Source organism: Anomaloglossus baeobatrachus, chromosome 11 (assembly GCF_048569485.1).
Source record: "Anomaloglossus baeobatrachus isolate aAnoBae1 chromosome 11, aAnoBae1.hap1, whole genome shotgun sequence".
NCBI lineage: Eukaryota > Metazoa > Chordata > Amphibia > Anura > Aromobatidae > Anomaloglossus > Anomaloglossus baeobatrachus.
The window spans coordinates 15,970,434-15,997,619 of record NC_134363.1 but is presented as its reverse complement, the minus strand read 5'-3'; the positions used below and the strand labels follow the sequence as shown (position 1 = coordinate 15,997,619).

At 43.3% G+C, this 27,186-nt stretch overlaps 1 protein-coding gene across 3 annotated transcripts in view; it reads right to left on the bottom strand.

The window, feature by feature from the left end:
* Positions 1-5,394: 5,394 nt before the first annotated feature.
* Positions 5,395-27,186, bottom strand: part of LOC142256116 (phospholipase A2 inhibitor and Ly6/PLAUR domain-containing protein-like) — a 44,955-nt gene continuing 23,163 nt past the window's right edge. For 2 of the 3 annotated variants that reach the window (XM_075327655.1, XM_075327653.1), the window contains 4 exons: positions 12,945-13,058; positions 12,710-12,856; positions 10,116-10,265; positions 5,395-8,148 (listed from right to left, as the gene is read on the bottom strand). In XM_075327655.1, the coding sequence (XP_075183770.1) occupies positions 8,033-8,148; positions 10,116-10,265; positions 12,710-12,856; positions 12,945-13,058 (527 nt within the window). In that variant the 3' untranslated portion in view covers positions 5,395-8,032. The remainder of the gene's footprint in view (positions 8,149-10,115; positions 10,266-12,709; positions 12,857-12,944; positions 13,059-27,186) is intronic. The other variant, XM_075327656.1, reaches the window with a different exon arrangement.

The window sequence follows — 27,186 nt, the reverse complement described above, 5'->3', positions numbered from 1 at the left end:
GCTTGAGCGATGTCGTAGCATGGAAAGCGGCCTTTAGGGGTACTTTGCACACTACGACATCGCAGCTGCGATGTCGGTTGGGTCAAATCGAAAGTGACGCACATCCGGCGTCGTTGTCGACATCAGAGTATGTGAATCATTTTTAATACGATTAGCGAGTGCAAAAGTGTCGAAATTGTATGATCGATGTAGTGTCGGGCATTTCAATAATGTCACTGCAGCGACAGGTACGATGTTGTTCCTTGTTCCTGCGGCAGCACACATCGCTGTGTGTGAAGCCACAGGAGCGAGGAACATCACCTTACCTGCGTACCAGCTGCAATGAGGAAGGAAGGAGGTGGGCGGGATGTTTACGTCCCGCTCACCTCCGCCCCTCTGCTTCTATTGGCCACCTGCCGTGTAACGTTACTGTGACGCCGCACGACCTGCTCCCTTAGGAAGGAGGCGGTTCGCCGGCCAGAGCGACATCGCAGGGCAGGTAAGTGCATGTGAAGCTGCCACAGCGATAATGTTCGCTACGGCAGCTATCACAAGAGATCGCAAAAGCGACGGGGGCGGGGACTATCGCGCTAGGCATCGCTACAATCGGCTTGCGGTGTCGTAGTGTGCAAAGTACCCCTTAGTCTTCTCCTTGCCAGAAAACTTCTACTTCTTAGCTTCCCATTAAAATTTATGATTTTGAATTTAGAATCCTTATCGATATAAATCACTTAACTATCTTTTATTTTATCTCTTAATATATTGTGCATTATACTTTTGATTTATCGAATGACAATTGGATTAGTTATTACCCTCAGGCTGTTATTATACCTGAATAATTTTTTTCCTCCTCTTCCCATGGCTTATCATTTTTTTCCTTTTAAAGCCACGTATTACCTTTATTTCTTTTTATTTGTTATATTTAATATAACAAGGTTTGTTTCAATCTCATGTCATGCCTCTGTTCCTTTAATTTTTAATTGCGTTTGTTCCCCTTTGAGTTTGGCCTTGCAATATCCATTTTTTTGCAATATACTGTATATACTCGAGTATAAGCCAAGTTTTTCAGCACATGTTTTATGCTGAAAAAGACCACCTCGGCTTATGCTCGAGTGGGGGTCCCACTTACTGATTATAAGACACATTTTTGCCCACAAAATGGGGGGGAAATGGGGGTGTGTATTAAAATCCAGATAAAGCTTGCCGTGTCACCGTGGCAGAGCATGGTCACAGGATGGAGGGTTGGCAATACTGTGGCTTGAGTCTGTTGTGGCAGGGTAATGACTCAAGAGGGTCAGCAAAACTGGGGGCTATGAAATGTTGCAGTGGGCGCCATTGAGCCTTCCAGTGGGTGGCCAACTCCGTTAAACTTGCAGTCGAGCTGCGGGCTCCATTGAGCTGGCCGGCGGTTGATGCAATAGACTTCAAGAAAATGGCCGTAGGAGCGGCACATCCACAGATTGAGATCTCGGAGAGTCGAGATCTCAATCTGCGCATGCGCTGCTTCCATGGCACATGTCATGAAGTCTATTGCGCCAACCGCTGTGAGCTCATCGGAGTTCGCAGTCCACCTACAGGCTCAATGGCACCTGTCGCGACACCCCTGATTCCCCAGAATCACCGACCCTCATGAGCAGTGACAACCCCGAGCCAAAAGTATTGCCAACCTTCCATCCTTTGACCCTATTAAGCCGTAAAAACTTTCATTCTCTGAGTTCGCAACATTGCTGACTCAGCCTCCTGAGCTGCCCTGGTGAGCTAATTAAGATAAGACACTAGGATTATAAGAAAAACCCCCATTTTAACATTAAATAATATTTTTTCCAATTTTCCATCTCTAAATTTGGAGTGCGCCTTATAATCCTAGGCTTATACTAGGTTCAATAAGATAACCCAGTATTTTGTGGTAAACGTAGGTGCCTTGGCTTATACTCGGGTTGGCTTGCGTATATACGATATATTGTAACTCCGTAATTCTGGATTTTAATTAACCAACTAGTACTTTTCTTATTTTAAGCATAGTGGAAAAAACGCGTGTTTTTGGTATATTTTTGATGTGCTTGTTTAGCGTTTGTTTTTGGTGGAGATTTTTCCCTTTCATTGGAATACTTAAAATCTGCAAAAACAAAGCTGCCCGAATTGACTTGCTGCAGGCTTAAATTTTCACCAAATCTGCAAGAATAAAATACCCAGCATAGGCATGAGACTTCAGGATTTTCATTGACTTTGCTGGTATCGTGACTCCTTTCAGATTTTGTGACAAATCTGCACTGAAAAATACATAAAAAAATGAATAAAAGGCATCATGTGCACACAGTCTTATTGTCCATTACCTATTGATAATAATTAGGGATGTTCGAATATCACAAATATTCGGCAATATTCGGCTTTGCGAATATCCGACGAATAGGTCGCCGCTATGTGAATATTCGATGCACAATGTAAGTCTATGGGAAGCCCGAATAGTTGCTATTCGGCAAATATTCGGGTTTCCCATAGACTTATATTGCACATCAAATATTCACAAATAGTTGAATAGCGGCGACTTATTCGGCGAATATGGGCGTTGACGAATATTTGCGGTATTCGATCATCCCTAATAATAATACAAAGCTGCTTTATACTAATGGTGTTCCCTTTCATTTTATCCCTCCCCACTCATTACAATAAGCTGAGAAACAATCTTTACACAACAGGAATTGCCAGCCTTCTGTGAGCAAATAGTGATGGAAATATAGAAAAAATTTCTAACAACTTTTTAAACTTTTTAAAGATAGGTTTCCTTTCAATGGGAACTTGCCCGGTCCCCTGGGCACCCAGAACAGTTCAGTGTGTATATATCCAATCCCTGCCTAACAGTTCTAGCATAGAGTAGCACATAAAAACAGACCTTTAGAAAAAGTTTTTCTTAAGACCCATTATGAGATGCTAATTATTGCTGTGACTAGTCACAGGGGCATTAGTTCCCTCGACTAGTCTGCCCACATACAATGCCCAGCGTCATCTGCATCTCTATACAAACCCACATATGAGTGAAGATTTGCACCTCTTAGCAGGGAGTATGTCTGACACCAGGTACAGTACAGACCAAAAGTTTGGACACACCTTCTCATTCAAAGAGTTTTCTTTATTTTCCTGACTCTGAAAATTGTAGATTCGCATTGAAGGCATCAAAACTATGAATTAACACATGTGGAATGAAATAGTTAACAAAAAAGGGTGAAATCCCTGAAAATATGTCTTATATTTTAGGTTCTTCAAAATAGCCACCTTTTGCTTTGATTACTGCTTTGCACACTTTTAACAAAGGATTGTTAAAAATCCACATTTGAGTTTTAGGATCGCTACTTCCAATTGGTGGCGCTGCGCTAGAGTTTGTCTCCTTTCCTGGAGAGACAATTTGAATATTCCCCAGAGGGGTGTGGCAGCTATAAGTCCACTTACTTTACTGGCAGCCAGACTGGCTTGCAAAGTCTCCTTAAGGAGAATAGTGTTCCCCGTGGTCCCCACAAAGCTTCTCATGAACCAGAGCAGACACCCCATACTTTGCACTGACGAGGGGAAAGCACCCCAAAACACCGTGTATGCAAATTGGGATTCTGATTTGGCTTATATATCCCAAGTCATATGCAAAGGATTGTTAAAAATCCACATTTGACTTTTAGGATCGCTACTTCCAATAGGTGGCGCTGCGCTAGAGTTTATCTACTTTCCTCGAGAGACAATTTGCACACTCTTGGCATTCTCTTGATGAGCTTCAAGAGGTAGTCAACGGAAATGGTCTTCCAACAGTCTTGAAGGAGTTCCCAGAGATGCTTAGCACTTGTTGGCCCTTTTGCCTTCACTCTGCGGTCCAGCTCACTCCAAACCATCTCAATTGGGTTCGGGTCTGGTGACATTTTTTTGTTAAGTATTTTATTAAGTATTTCATTTCACATATGTTAATTCATAGTTTTGATGCCTTCAATGTGAATCTACAATTTTCAGATTCATGAAAATAAAGAAAACTCTTTGAATGAGAAGGTGTGTCCAAACTTTTGGTCTGTACTGTATATGCACCCAGACTTCATAGAGGCTTACTGCGCTTGCTCGGAAGTCATCCGCATGTCCAGTCATGCACACTACTCCGAAGTTGGGTGTTTGCGTTCCAGCTTCGGAGAGGTGCAATGCAAATGACCGAAAGACAAACTATAGCTGGCATAGAAATAAGGATATAGCCAACATATATAGGAGAGGAGCAAATGTGATTGGCTTCCCCACATCATGTGATCAAAGGAGACTAACAAGTAGACTAGGAGAGATTAACTCTTGCTTTCCTGCGTATGATCTAACACTCTGAAAGTTGATGCCCAAGTCTGCCTGAATTAAGCAGAGACATCAGATAAGTTATTAGGCAGGTTGTCAGAATCTGTAGTCTGAACAGATCTCAACGCCACCATCACGGTCAGTGAAGTTTGTAAAAATCTCCATGCGACAGGGTCAAATTACAGCTGCCTATCTAACACTATGGCATTGTGGAAGAACAGTAAAGGGTGCACCATCGTTGGTGCGAAATGTGGTGATCGCTGCCGAAGCGAACATTACCGCTATGGCAGCGTCACACGCACATACCTGCTTAGCGACGTCGCTGTTGCTTCCGAACAATCCCTCCTTCAAGGGGGAGGTGCGTTTGACATCACAGCGACGTCACAGCGGTGTCACTAAACGGCCACCCAATAGCAGAGAAGGGGAGGAGATGAGCGGCCGGAACATGCCGCCCACCTCCTTCCTTCCTCATTGCCGGTGGACGCATGTAAGCAGATGTTCGTCGTTCCTGCGGTGTCACACACAGCGATGTGTGATACCGCAGGAACGACGAACAACCAGTGGCATGCACCACCAATGATATTATGAAAAGGAGCGACGTGTCAACGATCAATGATTTTTGTTGTTTCTGCGATCGTTGATCGTCGCTCCTAGCTGTCACACGCTTCGATGCCGCTAACGATGCCAGATGTGCGTCACAAACACCGTGACCCCGACGATATATCATTAGTGATGTCGCAGCGTTTAATGCACCCTTTAGATGGCAGATCTTACCCCAAAGCTGGATTCACAATTGCCCTGCTCAGTCCAGTTATATAATGTCATCTATCTTGTTGATGTATTTAAGAAAATGTTTTATCTCAGCCAAGAGCTGGATTCACAGCTGCACTGCTCAGTATTGTACTACAATGTCATTTATGCTGCCATTTCAGAATATGCACCACATAGAAAATTTACACCAGAAATCTCTCGTGTCTTTGTGTGCTGTTGATGGGAAATGTGTTAAAAATTAATTTCCACTCCTCAATAGTTCAAATAGAAATAAATACTATAGATAGAGCCTGCAGAAATACAGTAACTACCAATAAAAACTGCAGGATACTCTTCAAGTAATGGACATAAATGTTTTTATTTTTCATGAACGCATGCACATGACATCTTATTCGGCAAATACACTTAAACTGACATATAAACTTTAAGAGCAGTGGCGTAACTACCGCGGTCGCAGCGGTCGCGACCGGGCCCGGGAGGTTAGGGGCCCGGCGGCCGCCAGGCAGATCAACAGCCAGCTCCTGTCAGTGTGAGAGGAGCCACGCTGATCTGTTACAGACCATGCGGCCGCTATTTGACCCACTGCCGCCGCCAACACCGGGCCCCCCTGCCTGGTGTCATTGGCTTCGGCGTCTCCCCCGTCACCGCGCACAGTAATGATGAAGCATAGCGCGGCCGGTGCCGCGCTATGCATCACCATTCTCCCCCTGTGCGGTGACGTCACTCCCGAGCGACTGCTGTGCTGAGTGCACAGAGTGCAGGACGGGAGGATGCCGACCGCAGCACCGGGAGAACGAGCAGCGGGGAGGACAGCAGCAGTGGAAGGAAGAGAGAAGGTGAGTACTTGTTGGTTTTTTTTTTCTAATATAAGTGAGTAAACGGTGGCCAGAGGCTTGGGAAGGCAGTTCTGGGGAAGCTGCATTATTATACATGGAAGCCTGGAGAGGCTGCTTCATACATGGAGGTCTGAGGAGGCTGCATTATATATGGAGGTCTGGGGAAGCTGCATTAATATACATGGAGGCCTGGAGAGGCTGCTTTATACATGGAGGTCTGAGGAGGCTGCATTATATATGGAGGCCTGGAGAGGCTGCTTTATACATGGCGGTCTGAGGAGGTTGCTTTCTACATGGAGGTCTGGAGAGGCTGCATTATTATACATGGAGACCTGGAGAGGCTGCTTTATACATGGAGGCCTGGAGAGGCTGCTTTATACATGGAGGCCTGGAGAGGCTTCTTTATACATAGAGGCCTGGAGAGGCTGCTTTATACATGGAGGTCTGGGGAGGCTGCATTATATATGGAGGTCTGGGGAGGCTGCATTTTTATACATGGAGGCTTGGAGAGGCTGCTTTATACATGGAGGTCTGGGGAAGCTGCATTATTATACATGGAGGCCTGTAGAGGCTGCATTATACATAGAGGTCTGGGGAGGCTGCATTATTATGCAAGGTCTGTGGAGGCTCCATTATTATACATGGAGGTCTGGGGAGGCTGCATTATTATACATGGAGGTCTGGGGAGGCTGAATTATTATACATGGAGGTCTGGGGAGGCTGCATTATTATACATGGAGGTCTGGGGAGGCTGCATTATACATAGAGGCCTGGAGATACTGCATTAAACATGGAGGCCTGGAGATACTGCATTATACATGGAGGCCTGGAGATACTGCATTATACATGGAGGCCTGAGGAGGCTGGCTGCATAATAATGCATTGAGGCCTGGAGAGGCTGGCTGCATTATTATATATGGAGGTCAGGGGGGCTGCATAATACAAAATGAAGGACACCTTATACATGGAATATAGGGGTGCATTATGCATGGAGGAGTATGGGGCTGCATAATGCAATATGATGTTTTATGGGGTTGCGTTATAATACATATAGGACTATGGGGGCTACATTATAATATATGGAGGACTATGGAGGCTACCTTATACATGGACTATGGGGGTGCATTGTAAAACATTGGGGACTATGTGGTGCAGTGTAATATATGGAGAACTATGGGGTGAATTATAATACATAGAGAACTATGAGAAATTCATGATAATAATTGAAGGGCTACTTTATACATGGAGGATTATGGGGGTGTATTATAATATATGGAGGACTATGTGGTGCAGTATTATATATTGAGTACTATGGGGTGAATTATAATGCATGGAGAACTATGGGAAATGCATTATAATACATGGCGGACTATGGAAGTGTATTCTAATATATGAAGGGTTATGTGGGACCCTTTATACTATTTGGAAGGCTATGTGGGTGCCATTATTGTATTTGGAGAACTATATACAAGGGGGGACAAAGATACAAGATACTTTTCCCTCAGCACGCAGCTTTCCAATGCTCTGCTATACATCTTCTCTCAGCACCCAGCTTTCCCATGCTCTGCTGTACATCTCTCAGCATCCAGCTTTCCCATGCTCTGATATGGGAAAGCTGGGTGCTGAGGGAAAGATGTATAGCAGAGCATGGGGAAGCAGTGTGCCGAGGACAAGATGGATATCAGAAAATAGGAAAGCTGGGTGCTGACAGAGGGATTTCAGATCATGGGAAATCTGGGTGCTGTGGGTAAGAGCCAAGTGTCAGCATCATTATCCTGTACCCCGAGTGTCAGTGTCATTATCCCGTACCCTAAGTGTCGGTGTACGTGGAGGGAGGCCCAGGTCTGAACTTTGCACCGGGGCCCATCACACTCTAGTTACGCCACTGTTTAAGAGTTTTTATTTATTTCATCGGAACAGTCCTTCCATTAGAAATCATTACAGAGCAAGTGCATTGTAATGAGACAAAACAGTATTTAATGAATATTTTTTAAGGTGTACATATAATCACATGTTCATTTAAATCGTATGCATTGTATCACTCTACAGTATACTATTTGTAATTAAGAAAGATCATTGTGATTTGATTGATAATTCATTATTAGTTTATTTATCGAAAATGCCTGGTTACGAATTAACATCTAACACTTCAGCAGCTCCCTGTGCATTTCTTCAAATAAAATCTTGCTGTAGAAGTTGAACTTGCAGCCGTCAGGATTAACACAGCCTTTGCAAGAATAATTAGTATCTCTCCCAGCTGTAGAAATAAATTTGACAGCATTAAGCAAAGGGAACTTATGCAGATATTTTACTTTCCATTAATCTAATATTTAAAGCTGAGTTTATGTATGTGTGTGTGTTTGTGTGTGTATGTATGCATGTGTGTTTGTGTGTGTGTGTGTGTATGTGTGTGTGTGTGTGTGTGTGTGTGTGTGTGTGTATGCGTGTGTATATGTGTGTGTGTGTGTATATGCGTGTGTATATGTGTGTATGTATGCGTGTGTGTTTGTGTGTATGTGTATGTGTCTGTGTGTGTATGTGTATGTGTGTGTATGTGTGTGTATGTGTGTGTGTGTGTTTGTGTGTGTATGTGTGTGTATATGTGTGTGTATGTGTGTGTTTGTGTGTGTGTGTATGTGTGTGTGTGTTTGTGTGTGTGTATGTATTAGTGTGTGTGTGTATGTCCGCTAAGTGAATTTGCACCGTCGCATGTACAATCACAAAATTTTGCACAGATGCCCAATTTTACTCAGGGAACATCATCGACTATGTTTTGAGGGGGAAATGAAGCTGGGAGCTGCAGGTCATTAATAGGAGCTGTGATTGGTTGTTATAGGAACAAAGGAAATTGTTAGTATAAGAAGCTTCTGTGTGAGATAATAAGATGTCACTGGAGAGATGAATAGAGAGAGACAGAAATAGACAGAGAGAGAGAGGCACAGACAGTGAGAGAAAGAGGCAAATAGGGAAAGAGACAGACAGACAGAGGCAGACAGGGAAAAAGAACAAAGACATACAGAAAGAGACAGATAGGAAAAAAAAAGCCAGACTGATAGAGAAAGAGACAGACAAAAAGACACACATGGAAACAGACAGACAGACACAGGAAAACTGGGAATGAAACAAACAGACAGACAGACTGGGAAAAAAGGCAGACAGAGATAGACAACCAAAGAAAGAGACAGACAGAGGAAGACAGGGAAAGAGGCAGAGACATTCAGATAGAGACAGATAGGAAAAAAAGCCAGACAGAACGAGAAAGAGACAGACAGAGGCAGACAGAAAGAGGCAGACAGGGAAAGAAACAAACAGACAGACAGACTGGGAAAAAAGACTGATGGACAGACAGAGAAAGAGACAGACAAAGGTAGACAGGGAAAAAGACAGAGACAAACAGACAGATACAAACAGGGAAAAAAAGACAGACAGACAGGGAAAAAAGGCAGACAGACAGGGAAAGAGACAGACAGGGAAAGAGACAAACATGGAAAGAAGCATACAGGTAAAGAGACAGACACACAGAGAAAGACACACAGACAGAGACAGACATACAGACAGAGATATAGATAGACACAAAAAGACAAGGAAAGAAACAGAAAGGGAAAGAGACAGAAAAGGAAAGAGACTGACAGAGAGAGACAAGGAAACAGACAGGGAAAGAGACTAACAGACAAGAAAAGAGACTAATAGACAGGGAATGAGACAGACACAAAAAGATACAGACAGACAGAAGGAGGCAGAGACAGACAGACAAAGAGAAAAACAGACAGATAGAAAGACAAAGAGACAGGCAGGGAAAGAGACAGACAGGGAAAGACAGGAAAAGAAACAGAAAGAGACAGACAGGGAAAGAGATAGTCAGACAGGTAAAGAGACAGAAGGAGAAACACAAGGAAAGAGACAGAGATACAGAGACAGACAGAAGAAGCGAGAGACAGACAGGGAAAACACAGACAGAAAAAGAGATGAAGCTAGAGACAGACACAGACAGAGAGATAGAGAGACAGAGAGGGAAACAGAGACTGGGAGAGAGACAGTGAGACAGTTACTATCACAGACAACGCCGGGTACTACAGCTAGTATAGTATAAATTGGACTGAAAAGGTTCTAAATGATAAATGTACACAGGAACTGTATACACAAACTATTAAATATTTCACATGTGAATTTGATATAGTTTTTTTTTATATATATTTTACACATCTTTAAGAAAAATGTACTTGCATTTATCCCTCACTGTGGCCCTGTAATCCAAACATCGGTCCATGGATCCTGTGCAGTTTATCATCTCATCAGTCTTACATTCCGCTAAGGTTCCCATACAGAAGGAGTATGGACATTTTACTCCATTTTTTGTTAAATTTTCTTTAGGATCTGAAGAAAAAGATGCTAATTATTGCTTTAAATATTAACATCAATTTCCATTTTTTACATTTTAATAGATTAGAAAAACTGCATTTTTTTTAAACATAATGGAAAAATTAGACCACAATTCACCAAAGGGTACATAGGCTGGTTAACTAACCAAATATTAAATAAGTCAAAAGGACAAAAAAAGCTAGATATAGGTAAAAAATATCTTTGTACCGTGTTAGCCAATAAAGATAAAAAAATTGTTTAGTTCTCTTAAACAATTTTTTTTTTAAATGGATAAAAACCGCAAGATTTTTGATAATATTTTTTAAGAATTTTTAAACAACTTTTTATATTTCCGCATTTTTATATCTCTTGACTCAATGGAAAGATAAATGAATAAAAAAAATAAAAAAATAATGAAAATATATAAAATTATAAAATATGAAAAAATGAAAGATAAAAAACACAAAAAAAAGTAACATTAAAAATCAAATAAAAAATAAAAAAAACATGAAAATAAAAAATAACAGAGAAGATAAAATCACATTAAAAAAAATCATAATAAAAAAACAAAATAATTGAAGCTAAAATGCTGTAAAAATCATTGAGACATTTTATCTACTTTCACTTTTTTTGTAGTACGATAATTTATAATAAAAGCTATTAGGTGGGAGCCTAATAGGGTGAACCCTTATTTTTGTATAGATGTTATTATAAATTTGGTATTTATTATGAAATATTTGGGTTGGCCTTACATATTTTACAATATTTCCACCATTGGTTAGCAATGCCCAGGAATCTAATTGTTTTAAAAATGCTTTGATTATTTTTCATAAGTGGTAATTGATAGGTTGCCCCCAGCTTCAGGATGTATTTAATACAGGAAGGGCAGTCCTGAGTGTATCCCTGATGAAGAAACTCGTGTGTTTTGAATGCGTTGGTTTAGATTGGACATTGGCCATCCCAGGCCTCCTTACTCAGGGGTAATGTCACCCGCTCTATCTCCTGCAGACTTGGCTTCCTGTGTCTTGCAGCGTTGCTGGGAACATCATCAGCCGAGGTGTCCTATCAGCGAAATTGCACCTAACAGACAGCATGGGGACTCCTTCTGCTGTGTCGAAATAGACCTACACAGCACCCCGAACCTGATACCTTCTCTGGAGCTTGATCCATCTTATGACCTTGGACCATGCAATGAACCTGACCAGATAGGTGGAATTTTCTGCGGTCTCTCTTTATGCTGGTGGTTCTCAGCCAGCATCATGTGCTGCAAAACCAACTGCCTAACCCTCTGGATTGGCTTGATCATACACTCCATCAGTCACCAGCAACACATGTGAGGTCACAGTGAGTTTATATAATCTAGTTTGCACAATAATTATTGTGGTGTTTTATCCATTTTATTTGTTCTTTTGACCTATTTAATCTTTGTGTCATGATCCATGCCTGTGTCAGCCTCGGCTGAGCTATGGCTGGTTTTTCAGTTCAGGGGTACAGGTCATGTGAGGGGTTAATCCCATCCTGCCTCGTTCCGGATGTCGGCAAGCTATATCATGGCGCTGCACCTTCGGTGCAGTGCAAGTGATAGTTTATGCTCTGCTGCATGTGTTGCTGGCTCCCGTGAGTTACCTGATCTCTTCTGCCTCCCTGTTACCTTGTCCTGCCCGTTCCCTCCTCCGTCCATCAATCCCGGGCCCTGACTACACACTCCTGTCTGCCTGTGCTCATAGCCCTGTCTGTCTTACCCCATCCTGACCTATTTGTCCTCCACCCGTCTACGTTTCTTGGACTTCCTGGCATATGACTTGTATCCACATTCCTGACTTTGGCTTTATTTCTCCCTTATGATGAATACGTGACTTCCCGGCTTTTGATCCTCAGCTATCACCAGACCACGATTTGATTATCACTGTACTACTGACGAGACCTCCTACTGCTGACCTAACCTACTGACTACTCTATTGTCCTCTTGTGGTTTGCCTGCTTACTGCACTCTGAAGCTACACTGCTTGTAGCTTCAGTGTCTCTCATAGTACAGCATGACACTTTGGTTCATTATCCAGCCTATGTACCCTTTGGTCAATTGTGGTCTAAGTAACTTATATAGCACACCTCCTTGTAGATTGAGATACGCAATGGCTTTATTTATCCTTTCCACTTTATTGATTTTGGCACCATGACAAAAGTGTTTTATGCTACGAGCTGCTCTCAATTTTATTTCTACTAGAGACCCTTCTTGGACTCCTTGGTGCAGATCCTATTTTTGTTTTAGATTATTATATGGGATAATTAGACTGATTGTAAGAAACTGACCAAACACTAATGAAAATCAGGTTCAAAAATTGACTGAAAATCAGTTAATTTTTTTTTATTTAAAAAAAATCACCATTGCCTGAATGTGACCTTAGATTGAGGTTTAGATTATTAGTTAATCTCTTATTTATTTCCATTGTGATATTTACGTTCAAATTTTTCCTTGTTACATAAGGTCCCACTGCAACATTTTGAAACAAATTCATATTTTGTATTTTTCACTTTTCCCATGCCATTGTCTTTACACATAGTTTCATTGGCACAACCTTTAAACATTGACTCAGATAGCGTTCCATCTGTAAAACAATAAATAAACAGAAGAAAGTTAGAAATAACATGGTTATCCTATATTATTTTTAAAAGAAATTAATGAGTTTTACTCACTAAGGATAAAGTATTGGGAGGCGGTCATACATCGAGATCCAAGACATTCAATTTCAGTCTGGTTACATGTTGTAGAATTGCTGGAGACGCACGAATAACATTTATCGGAAAAGACTGGATAAAAAGAACACAATTTAGAGGATATTTTGTGAAATAGTCATCATGTATGTATAACGCTAGTCACTAGCTTATGGGGTCACATGGACGGAAGGGTAGTCAGGAAGGCTGGGGTCTGGTAACAGGAGGCCATGTATATTCATAAGAAGTAAACAGAGATGTAGTCAGGGCACAATCTGAGGGTCAAAATACCAGGAGAGCACATAGTAGATAAAGGGAGCAAGCAAAGACGTAGTCAAGTAATGATCCAGGTCAAAGGCAGGAGAACATGACAGGAATAGCAGAGAGAAGTCCAATAACAATCCGGGGTCCGAATACCAAGATCAGAATTCTAGCATACACACAAGCTACAGCAACACAGCAGAGCCAGAGAAAACAATCGGCAGAGTTCTGGGGAGCATGCTCGGTAAAGAAGCCTGAGCAATTACCCGGAAGATGGAACAGCTGAGTAACCGGCACCTATATATAGCAAGGATTAAAATATAACCTTTAATGTTATCTGTCTAAAAACAATCGACCTTAATAGAATAGTAAATAAAGTGCAGTGCATAAACAAGAGTGATAAAAAGGATGGACCTCACCCGGTTTTTCTCTCCCAAGCAGATGACACACCACCGGAACAGACCACAGGCGGAAGAGGGCAAAATCAGACAAAAGGGGAGGAAACGATAATTTCAATAATTCCTATCCCTGTCGTGCCCATGCAAAGTGCTTCCGCCCTTACAAGGGCAGCACCCAAGTCAGGTAAAGCTACCTCAATGGAGATATACCCCTCCCAACGCGTTTACCTCTCCGTGTTACCAGAGAGTTCATCAGGGGAGATTAATTATTGTTCCCTCCCCTTTTGTCTGATTTTGCCCTCTTCCGCCTGTGGTCTGTTCCGGTGGTATGTCATCTGCTCGGGAGAGAAAAACTGGGTGAGATCCATCCTTTTTATCACTCTTGTTTATGCACTGCACTTTATTTACTATTCTATTAAGGTCTATTGTTTTTAGACAAATAACATTAAAGGTTATATTTTAATCCTTGCTATATATTGTTGCTTATATCAGGATTTGGGCTGAACCTTATTGCCTCTAGGCAAGTTTGCTTTATTGTAACCGGCACCTACCAGAACCAACCTGAACTCCTGTGTAGTAAGGCAAGATAAGGCATCTCGGCAAGATAAGGTCACATGAAGTCTCATGCGGCCGCATGTGACTGCAGGTAACTTTATCTTGCTGCGATGCCATTTAACTGTATTGAACTGTACTGCATTTCTGACGGATCTGACATTACGGCAAAATACTGCTGATGTGAAAGGACCTTAACCAAGCTGCCAGGTCAGTATCAAGAGCGGCTCCGCAGAACATCATCAAAGACAAGATGTTCTGCACAAAGGAATAGAGTAAAGCCTGCTTTACATGCTTCAATTTGTTGTGTGATCGCATTTGCGATCACACCCGCCCCAATCATTTGTGCGGCACGGGCAATTTGTTGCCCGTGTTGCACAAACTCTTAAACCCCGTCACATGTACGTACCTTCCAAATGACCTCGCTGGGGGCGACGAACATCCACTTCCTGAAGGGGGAGGGACTTTCGTCGTCAATGTGACGTCACACAGCGGCCGGCCAATAGAAGCGGAGGAGCGGAGATGAGCGGGACATAAACATCCCGCCCACCTCCTTCCTACCACATTGCCGGCGGGACGCAGGTAAGCTGTGTTCATCGTTCCCGGGGTGTCACACGGAGCAATGTGTGCTGCCTTCGGGAACAATGAACAACCTGACGTTCGATTTTTTGAACATGAGCGACGTGTCAACGATGAACGAGAAGGTATTTTTGCTCATTCACTGTCGCTTTTAGCTGTCACACGCTACGATATCACTAACGATGCCGGATGTGCGTCACTTGCGACATGACCCCGCCGACATCTCGTTAGATATATCGTAGCGTGTAAAGCCCGCTTATCTGCCAGATCTGTAAGTGCACCAGAACATCTCCAAGTCTGTGAGATGCTCTGCACAGAAAATCATGATAGTATGTATATACAGTTAGGTCCAGTAATATTTGGACAGTGACACAAGTTTTGTTATTTTAGCTGTTTACAAAAACATGTTCAGAAATACAATTATATATATAATGGGCTGAAAGTGCACACTCCCAGCTGCAATATGAGAGTTTTCACATCCAAATCGGAGAAAGGGTTTAGGAATCATAGCTCTGTAATGCATAGCCTCCTCTTTTTCAAGGGACCAAAAGTAATTGGACAAGGGACTCTAAGGGCTGCAATTAACTCTGAAGGCGTCTCCCTCGTTAACCTGTAATCAATGAAGTAGTTAAAAGGTCTGGGGTTGATTACAGGTGTGTGGTTTTGCATTTGGAAGCTGTTGCTGTGACCAGACAACATGCGGTCTAAGGAACTCCCAATTGAGGTGAGGCAGAACATCCTGAGGCTGAAAAAAAAGAAAAAATCCATCAGAGCGATAGCAGACATGCTTGGAGTAGCAAAATCAACAGTCGGGTACATTCTGAGAAACAAGGAATTGACTGGTGAGCTTGGGAACTCAAAAAGGCCTGGGCGTCCACGGATGACAACAGTGGTGGATGATCGCCGCATACTTTCTTTGGTGAAGAAGAACCCGTTCACAACATCAACTGAAGTCCAGAACACTCTCAGTGAAGTAGGTGTATCTGTCTCTAAGTCAACAGTAAAGAGAAGACTCCATGAAAGTAAATACAAAGGGTTCACATCTAGATGCAAACCATTCATCAATTCCAAAAATAGACAGGCCAGAGTTACATTTGCTGAAAAACACCTCATGAAGCCAGCTCAGTTCTGGAAAAGTATTCTATGGACAGATGAGACCAAGATCAACCTGTACCAGAATGATGGGAAGAAAAAAGTTTGGAGAAGAAAGGGAATGGCACATGATCCAAGGCACACCACATCCTCTGTAAAACATGGTGGAGGCAACGTGATGGCATGGGCAGGCATGGCTTTCAATGGCACTGGGTCACTTGTGTTTATTGATGACTAGAGTTGAGCGCGGTTCGTGGTTCGTGGTTCTCCAGTTCGCGGCTCGAGTGATTTTGGGGCATGTTCTAGATCGAACTAGAACTCGAGCTTTTTGCAAAAGCTCGGTAGTTCTAGAAACGTTCGAGAACGGTTCTAGCAGCCAAAAAACAGCTAAATCATAGCTTGGTTTCTGCTGTAATAGTGTAAGTCACTCTGTGAATCAAACTATTATGACATTTCAGTGTATAGTGTGCGTGAACAGCGCCTTCAGATCACTGCTGTTTCTATAATGGCGATCGCCATTTTTTTTTTTTTTTTTTCTTGTCTTCCTTCCCTAAGTGCGCGCGTCTTGTGGGGCGGGCCAGCATGTCAGCCAATCCCAGACACACACACAGCTAAGTGGACTTTGAGCCAGAGAAGCAACGGCATGTGTGATAGGATCTGCATGTCACATGTCCCTGCATTATAAAACCGGACATTTTCTTCACGGACGCCATTATCTGCCTTCTGCGTCTTTGGTGTCAGACATCACTGTCGCAGCTCCGTCTTCCTGAGTCCTATAGCCGATACAGCTGTATGCGCTGCATACACAGCGTTAGACAGCTTAGGGAGAGCACTTTATAGCAGTCCTTTTAAGGGCTCCAACCGGCAGGGTCAGAGAGCCATAGGTGACAGGTCCTGCAAACAGCAACAGCGTCTGTGTAGCCCAGGTCAGGGATTTCCTACCTGCATTTCACCATTAGGAGGGAATAGAAAGGCAGGCTTCCATTCCTCTACCCAGAGCACCACAATCCTGCCACTGTACCCTCTTGTCCTCTGCACACTCCAACTGATAACTAAGCCATTATACTAGCAAACACTCAGTGTACCTAGTGGCATCCTATACGTGGCTATTGGACTTTGCTATAGTCCCACTAGTGCAAAGACATTTGCAGAGCGCGTCTGCCTGCATTGCACACTACAACTCATTCTAAACAAGCCATTATACTAGCAAACACTCAGTGTACCTAGTGGCATCCTATACGTGGCTATTGGACTTTGCTATAGTCCCACTAGTGCAAAGACATTTGCAGAGCGCGTCTGCCTGCATTGCACACTACAACTCATTCTAACCAAGCCATTATACTAGCAAACACTCAGTGTACCTAGTGGCATCCTATACGTGGCTATTGGACTTTGCTATAGTCCCACTAGTGCAAAGACATTTGCAGAGCGCGTCTGCCTGCATTGCACACTCCAACTCATTAAAACCAAGCCATTATACTAGCAAACACTCAGTGTACCTAGTGGCATCCTATACGTGGCTATTGGACTTTGCTATAGTCCCACTAGTGCAAAGACATTTGCATAGCGCGTCTGCCGGCATTGCACACTCAAACTCATTTTAACTAAGCCATTATACTAGCAAACACTCAGTGTACCTAGTGGCATCCTATACGTGGCTATTGGACTTTGCTATAGTCCCACTAGTGCAAAGACATTAGCAGAGCACATCTGCCTGCATTGCACACTACAACTCATTCTAACCAAGCCATTATACTAGCAAACACTCAGTGTACCTAGTGGCATCCTATACGTGGCTATTGGACTTTGCTATAGTCCCACTAGTGCAAAGACATTTGCATAGCGCGTCTGCCTGCATTGCACACTCAAACTCATTTTAACTAAGCCATTATACTAGCAAACACTCAGTGTACCTAGTGGCATCCTATACGTGGCTATTGGACTTTGCTATAGTCCCACTAGTGCAAAGACATTAGCAGAGCACATCTGCCTGCATTGCACACTACAACTCATTCTAACCAAGCCATTATACTAGCAAACACTCAGTGTACCTAGTGGCATCCTATACGTGGCTATTGGACTTTGCTATAGTCCCACTAGTGCAAAGACATTTGCAGAGCGCGTCTGCCTGCATTGCACACTCCAACTCATTAAAACCAAGCCATTATACTAGCAAACACTCAGTGTACCTAGTGGCATCCTATACGTGGCTATTGGACTTTGCTATAGTCCCACTAGTGCAAAGACATTTGCATAGCGCGTCTGCCTGCATTGCACACTCAAACTCATTTTAACTAAGCCATTATACTAGCAAACACTCAGTGTACCTAGTGGCATCCTATACGTGGCTATTGGACTTTGCTATAGTCCCACTAGTGCAAAGATATTAGCAGAGCACATCTGCCTGCATTGCACACTCCAACTTTTTTAAACTAAGCAATTTTACTAGCAAACACTCAGTGTACCTAGTGGCATCCTAAACGTGGCTATTGGACTTTGCTATAGTCCCACTAGTGCAAAGACATTTGCAGAGCACGTCTGCCTGCATTGCACACTACAACTCATTGTTACTAAGCCATTATACTAGCAAACACTCAGTGTACCTAGTTGTATCCTAAACGTGGCTATTGTACTTTTGTCTATTCACAGTATTGGAACGATATTTGCAGCACGTCTGCCTGCATTGCACACTCTAACTTTTTTAAACTCAGCCATTTATAGTAGCAAACACTCAGTGTACCTAGTTGTATCCTAAACGTGGCTATTGTACTTTTGTCAATTCACAGTATTGGAACGTTATTTGCAGCACGTCTGCCTGCATTGCACACTCAAACTTTTTTAAACTCAGCCATTTATAGTAGCAAACACTCAGTGTACCTAGTTGTATCCTAAACGTGGCTATTGTACTTTTGTCTATTCACAGTATTGGAACGATATTTGCAGCACGTCTGCCTGCATTGCACACTCTAACTTTTTTAAACTCAGCCATTTATAGTAGCAAACACTCAGTGTACCTAGTTGTATCCTAAACGTGGCTATTGTACTTTTGTCAATTCACAGTATTGGAACGTTATTTGCAGCACGTCTGCCTGCATTGCACACTCAAACTTTTTTAAACTCAGCCATTTATAGTAGCAAACACTCAGTGTACCTAGTTGTATCCTAAACGTGGCTATTGTACTTTTGTCAATTCACAGTATTGGAACGTTATTTGCAGCACGTCTGCCTGCATTGCACACTCTAACTTTTTTAAACTCAGCCATTTATAGTAGCAAACACTCAGTGTACCTAGTTGTATCCTAAACGTGGCTATTGTACTTTTGTCTATTCACAGTATTGGAACGTTATTTGCAGCACGTCTGCCTGCATTGCACACTCTAACTTTTTTAAACTCAGCCATTATACTAGCAAACACTCACTGTACCTAGTTGTATCCTAAACGTGGCTATTGTACTTTTGTCAATTCACAGTATTGGAACGTTATTTGCAGCACGTCTGCCTGCATTGCACACTCAAACTTTTTTAAACTCAGCCATTATACTAGCAAACACTCACTGTACCTAGTTGTATCCTAAACGTGGCTATTGTACTTTTGTCAATTCACAGTATTGGAACGTTATTTGCAGCACGTCTGCCTGCATTGCACACTCAAACTTTTTTAAACTCAGCCATTTATAGTAGCAAACACTCAGTGTACCTAGTTGTATCCTAAACGTGGCTATTGTACTTTTGTCTATTCACAGTATTGGAACGATATTTGCAGCACGTCTGCCTGCATTGCACACTCTAACTTTTTTAAACTCAGCCATTATACTAGCAAACACTCAGTGTACCTAGTTGTATCCTAAACGTGGCTATTGTACTTTTGTCAATTCACAGTATTGGAACGTTATTTGCAGCACGTCTGCCTGCATTGCACACTCAAACTTTTTTAAACTCAGCCATTTATAGTAGCAAACACTCAGTGTACCTAGTTGTATCCTAAACGTGGCTATTGTACTTTTGTCTATTCACAGTATTGGAACGATATTTGCAGCACGTCTGCCTGCATTGCACACTCTAACTTTTTTAAACTCAGCCATTTATAGTAGCAAACACTCAGTGTACCTAGTTGTATCCTAAACGTGGCTATTGTACTTTTGTCAATTCACAGTATTGGAACGTTATTTGCAGCACGTCTGCCTGCATTGCACACTCAAACTTTTTTAAACTCAGCCATTTATAGTAGCAAACACTCAGTGTACCTAGTTGTATCCTAAACGTGGCTATTGTACTTTTGTCAATTCACAGTATTGGAACGTTATTTGCAGCACGTCTGCCTGCATTGCACACTCAAACTTTTTTAAACTCAGCCATTTATAGTAGCAAACACTCAGTGTACCTAGTTGTATCCTAAACGTGGCTATTGTACTTTTGTCAATTCACAGTATTGGAACGTTATTTGCAGCACGTCTGCCTGCATTGCACACTCAAACTTTTTTAAACTCAGCCATTTATAGTAGCAAACACTCAGTGTACCTAGTTGTATCCTAAACGTGGCTATTGTACTTTTGTCTATTCACAGTATTGGAACGATATTTGCAGCACGTCTGCCTGCATTGCACACTCTAACTTTTTTAAACTCAGCCATTTATAGTAGCAAACACTCAGTGTACCTAGTTGTATCCTAAACGTGGCTATTGTACTTTTGTCAATTCACAGTATTGGAACGTTATTTGCAGCACGTCTGCCTGCATTGCACACTCAAACTTTTTTAAACTCAGCCATTATACTAGCAAACACTCACTGTACCTAGTTGTATCCTAAACGTGGCTATTGTACTTTTGTCAATTCACAGTATTGGAACGTTATTTGCAGCACGTCTGCCTGCATTGCACACTCAAACTTTTTTAAACTCAGCCATTTATAGTAGCAAACACTCAGTGTACCTAGTTGTATCCTAAACGTGGCTATTGTACTTTTGTCTATTCACAGTATTGGAACGATATTTGCAGCACGTCTGCCTGCATTGCACACTCTAACTTTTTTAAACTCAGCCATTATACTAGCAAACACTCAGTGTACCTAGTTGTATCCTAAACGTGGCTATTGTACTTTTGTCAATTCACAGTATTGGAACGTTATTTGCAGCACGTCTGCCTGCATTGCACACTCAAACTTTTTTAAACTCAGCCATTTATAGTAGCAAACACTCAGTGTACCTAGTTGTATCCTAAACGTGGCTATTGTACTTTTGTCTATTCACAGTATTGGAACGATATTTGCAGCACGTCTGCCTGCATTGCACACTCTAACTTTTTTAAACTCAGCCATTTATAGTAGCAAACACTCAGTGTACCTAGTTGTATCCTAAACGTGGCTATTGTACTTTTGTCAATTCACAGTATTGGAACGTTATTTGCAGCACGTCTGCCTGCATTGCACACTCAAACTTTTTTAAACTCAGCCATTTATAGTAGCAAACACTCAGTGTACCTAGTTGTATCCTAAACGTGGCTATTGTACTTTTGTCAATTCACAGTATTGGAACGTTATTTGCAGCACGTCTGCCTGCATTGCACACTCAAACTTTTTTAAACTCAGCCATTTATAGTAGCAAACACTCAGTGTACCTAGTTGTATCCTAAACGTGGCTATTGTACTTTTGTCTATTCACAGTATTGGAACGATATTTGCAGCACGTCTGCCTGCATTGCACACTCTAACTTTTTTAAACTCAGCCATTTATAGTAGCAAACACTCAGTGTACCTAGTTGTATCCTAAACGTGGCTATTGTACTTTTGTCAATTCACAGTATTGGAACGTTATTTGCAGCACGTCTGCCTGCATTGCACACTCAAACTTTTTTAAACTCAGCCATTTATAGTAGCAAACACTCAGTGTACCTAGTTGTATCCTAAACGTGGCTATTGTACTTTTGTCTATTCACAGTATTGGAACGATATTTGCAGCACGTCTGCCTGCATTGCACACTCTAACTTTTTTAAACTCAGCCATTATACTAGCAAACACTCACTGTACCTAGTTGTATCCTAAACGTGGCTATTGTACTTTTGTCAATTCACAGTATTGGAACGTTATTTGCAGCACGTCTGCCTGCATTGCACACTCTAACTTTTTTAAACTCAGCCATTTATAGTAGCAAACACTCAGTGTACCTAGTTGTATCCTAAACGTGGCTATTGTACTTTTGTCAATTCACAGTATTGGAACGTTATTTGCAGCACGTCTGCCTGCATTGCACACTCAAACTTTTTTAAACTCAGCCATTTATAGTAGCAAACACTCAGTGTACCTAGTTGTATCCTAAACGTGGCTATTGTACTTTTGTCTATTCACACTACTGCAAATCTATGTGCAGCACCTCTGCATGACAACCTCGTGCTCTGTTTTTAATAAGCTATAATGATAGCACAAAATACTGCCATTTTGTGGCATCATAGAACTGGCTGTTGTATTCCATTAGTGCCCCACTGGTGACAAGCTATTTCTAGCACCTCTACATCACACCCTCATGCACATTTAGCTACGCTAATGTTATAGCAAACTCATGGAATTCATTGCTGCATTTCATAATTCGGAGGGATAGAAAGTCAGGCTTCCTTTAGCTTTTCCTTCTGTTCATAGACAGCATCTCCAAGACAAATTTCCCCTCCACGTCTAAGTGTGGAGAGGCAGCTAGTGCGCATGCGTGTGCCGATGTACCCCAGCTGCAGCATAATTACAGTGTTTCGCCTAGTGAGTATGCTCAGCCTGACTGTGCCATTCCTGACGCTAAGTCTTCATTTCGGGATACAGCGCATGCTCCCACACTAAGTGTGAAAAGCCTCTTTGCACAGGTGCTTGCATTCTGTGCCGGGTCTAAGTCCTGTTTTGTGCCTAGACACCATGCTAAAGCTGATAGTCTTTTTTCAGAGACTGTATTTCATGCTACTGAGCATGCTCAGGCACTTCCTGCATCAGAGACTAGGTCCGGTAATGAACTCTTTGGCCCTGGCCCTGATGTGGGGGTCCCATATAGACCACAGGGCATCAGGTGTCCTCCCAAATGGCTTGCAGAGGCCCACACCTATGACTTGTCACCGCATTATTGATGGTCAGACGATGACTGGTGAGGTGTTTGGGTCATGGCAGCCATGAGGTCATCATTGAAGTTGCGTTTCCAAATAGGACGCTAGTTATGCCACTCATGACGTGTCACTCTGCTTTTGTCTCCAGGAGGTGCATTGTGGTTCACCCTGGTTTGGGGCGGACCCAGGTTATAAAAGGGGCTGGAGCCAACAAGGAGGTGCGCAGTCTTCTATTATGCTCCGAAAGAGCACACCTCCATGTGTTGAACCCATTGCGGCTTTAGGCCAGAGGTAGGCAGGGATAGGGTGTCGATGCAGGCCACCACCACAGTTGGTAACGCAGAATGGTTAAGACCAGCTCCTGTCCTACCAGTCCTGCTTGTGCAGCCCAGTGGCATTAACAGGCCTGCTGCTGCTGATGCGCCTGCTGTCCACAGGTGTGGCCCCTACGCACACGGTCAGCGTACTCAATGGCCCCTGTGTTGTTAACAGGGAGTTCCTGGGCTGGGTGGGCATGTGGACCCTGTGACGCTAACAGGGCTCACAGTCTCCAGATCCGAATGGCGTCTAACTCGGTTCAGGCTACTATTAGTTTCATAGCCACACAGCTCTGTATCCTCCACCAAACCTTCAAGTTGCCAACCTCTCCTTTTCCAACTGGGAGCACGGTGGACACTGACTGCTGAAGGTGATATATACCTTTCTCTTTCTTTTCTTATTAATTTTTGTTATATAGCGGTCACAGATTATATACCACTTTATCCAAATCTGCCAGTCCCACTGTAACAGATGTTGTTTCTTCAGCAAATGTTACAGTTGTTTAACCACCAAATCCACGGACCCAAATTTTTTTCCCCTTTCCAACACACCTGTTCCCCTTTCCAACAGCATCTGTCCTTTTTCAACTCATTTTGGGATATGACCAAAAGTGCAACTGTGCAGGGACACCGTACTCAACGCCATCTCAGCACAGCAGCCATCCCTCGGTCCCTCCGATGTGGACAAGTAAAAGACCATTTCCTCCTATCCATGACAAAGTGTTGAGATTCACTCTGTGCAGCACTGGTGTTTAGTGGAAAAGTAGATCTAAGATTGCGTACCACATTCTGCAGATACTCCTGTATACGTGCGTCTATTTCTATGGCAGGAATTAGTTCGCCAAATTTTGTCTTGTACCGGGGATCTAACAGTGTGGCAACCCAGTATTCAGGATTACTTCAAATTCATACAATCCGAGGGTCATGTAGGTAGTGCAGCAAGAAGGCGCTCATGTGTCTTGTGCATCCAGGAGGACCAAGTCCTTGGTGTGTTGGTGGCAGAGAGGTGAGAATCGTGCATCCTTCCTCTGCCCTCTACCCACAACCTCGCACAACCGAAATGTGAGCAAGCTCTCACTCATCTGCTGAGTCTTCCATGCCCATCGCCAGTTCGTCCTCCATTTCTTCATGGGCTCCTGCACTTTCATCAACACTTTTTGCTGATACTATGCGCCCTTGTTAATCCCTCTCCCTCACCATGACTGCCGCATAGGTGCCGCTGACCATCTGGACCTCGTAGATCTTGTTATCCCTTCCGCATATGACTCCTCCTGTACTTCCTCCCCTTCCTCTTGTCCCAACACCTGACTCCGAATAATAATTACAGTGTGCTCCATCATGTAGATGACCAGAATTGTCACGCTGAGAATGACATTGCCAGTGCTAAACATCTTCGTCGACATTTCAAAACTGTGTAGCAGGGTGCATAGGTCCTTGATCTGACACCACTCCAGCAGCGTGATCTGCACCACCTCTGGATCAACTTATCCCAGGCTATATGTCTTACCGTATTTCAGCAGGGCTCTGCGGTGCTGCCACACACGCTGCAACATGTGCAGATTCCAATTCCTGCGTGTCGGAACATCGCATTTCCGGCGTTTAACTGCCAGACCCTAAGACTTCCGGAGTGATGAAAGTTGTTGAGCTGCTGTGTGCGCACGATGGAAGTGAGCACATAGCGAGCGTGCCCGCTGCACAAGGACATGTAGGCCGTGATGGTGTTTTAAAAATTGCTGGAGAATTCGGATCAACACGTGAGCCATAAAAGGCACGTGTGTCACATTGCCCTGAGGATGGCCCGCAGCCAGGTTTGCATCATTGCCGCACACGGCTGTTAAGTCACCAACGGAGTCCGCTCCGTCAATTTGTACTCCGGTCGCCAGGTGACAACGTGTTCCTTTCATGAATAGTGCTGATGATGGGAGAGTAGTCGATGCCAGCGGCGCAGGTGGACGCAGGTTATGCTCACCCACTGGGCTGCATTACCTTGACAGATGCAGAATCTCTGGCTGAATGTAGCTGGTGGGTATCTCACAGATGAAATACCATCATTCAGCTACAACCAATGGGAAGACACCACACCCTTTTTTATGCCCATCCTGTCTGCAGACCACTGCCAGACATAGCTATGAACCTCTGGTTAATTTTACCCCCAGTTCAGTTTTATGATTTTGTGTGCTTGTTACCTGACTACTTTTCCTGCTTGCTGTTTATGTACCTTGTTGGCCGATACGCATTTCACCTCTGCTTGTTTTCTGATTAAGTCCTGGCCGTCCCATTCTGTTCCTGTTCCTCAATTAATGTTTTGACCCTGCCTGACTACTATTCTCTGTAATAGCGGTGTGACTCACATTTCCCATACATTTCAAAGTAAAACTTTGACCGCCTGATGGCATTGAGCTCTGCTGCCAGCATAGTAAGGAGGTGTGTGGTAGTCCTTGTGCGCAGTTGCAAGGAAGGGTGGCCTGACCACACAGGGTTTGCGCAAAGGTAGAGGACCCACACGAGGTTGAAGAGGCAGAAGCAGTGTATTAACTTCTACATACAGAACAAGGATTGAAACAACTCGTGGGGACGGCAAGACTTGTACAGCAGACCCTTCTCCATCTCTCACCATAGTTTGCCAGTGCCCAGTCAGTGACATGTAATGACCCTGTCTATGCTTACTGGTCCAAGTATCTGTGTTGAAATGCACCCTGTCGCACACAGATTTTCTCAAGGAAGTGGTGATGTTGTGTGCGACATGCCGGTGTAGCGCGGGCATGCTTTTCTTGGAGAAGCAGTGGTGATTGGGCATCTGGTACTGGGGCACAGCGACAGACATAAGGTCTGTAAAATCCTGTGTGTCCACTACGCGTAAAGGCAGCATTTCGGTAGCCAACAGCTTACAGAGGGATAGAGTCAACCACTTAGCTTTGTCATGGGTCGCAGTAAGTGGCCTTTTATTTGACCACATCTGAGGGACAGAGATCTGGCTGCTGTCTGTAGACGGTGTTGAGTAGGGTGTCCCTGGAAAAATGCAGGTTTGTGAGAAAAGTGCAGGCGGAGACATGATGTTGGCTTCATCTTGCCTTCAGATCTGTTCATCTTGTATCATTTTTAAAAAACACAGCAAGCAAGGGTTACTCCAAGCGGAGTCTCCCTTTTTTTCCAAAAATTGGGCCCCACACAGACACCTTATCAGTGGCAGCACTTGTGCCCTAGTTGCAAACAGGATGTTTTGATTTGCATCAAGCACATTCCAAATCCACAAGCATTTACTCTCCCCAGGATGACACAGGGGTAGTAAATTCCTTCTGGATCCATGACTTGTTCATTTTGATGAACGTCAGTCTGTCCACATTGTCACTGGACAGACGCGTGCGCTTATCTGTCAGCACACACCCAGCAGCACTGAAGACACGTTCAGAGACAACGCTGGCAGCTGGACACGACAAAATCTTCGAGGCGTAACTGGAGAGCTCTTGACATTTTTCTAGATTTGAAGCACAAAAGGAGCAAGGCTCCATTTGCAAAGTCATTGCATCGATGTTCATTTGGAGATACTCCTGTATCATCCTCTCCATCCGTTGACTATGTGTCAGACTTGTTGTCTCTGGTGGCCTTGCAAAGGAGGGTCTAAAAAAATTATGAAAAGATTCCATAAAATTGCTGTTACCAGCACCAGATACGGTCCTACTGGTACGGGTAGACTGTTGAAGATGACGAGGCCGTCCCATGTTTGTCAAGTTACAACTGGGAGAATCACTCCCTTCACCTGCACGGTTGTTTGGTGGAAAAGCCGAGCTAAGATCGAGTAACAGCTTCTGCTGATACTCCTGCATACGTGCGTCCCTTTCTATGGGTGGAATTATGTCACAAAATTTGGACTTGTCCCGGGGATCTAATAGTGTGGCAAGCCAGTAGTCATCATCACTTCTAATTTTGACAATACGAGGGTCATGTTGGAGGTAG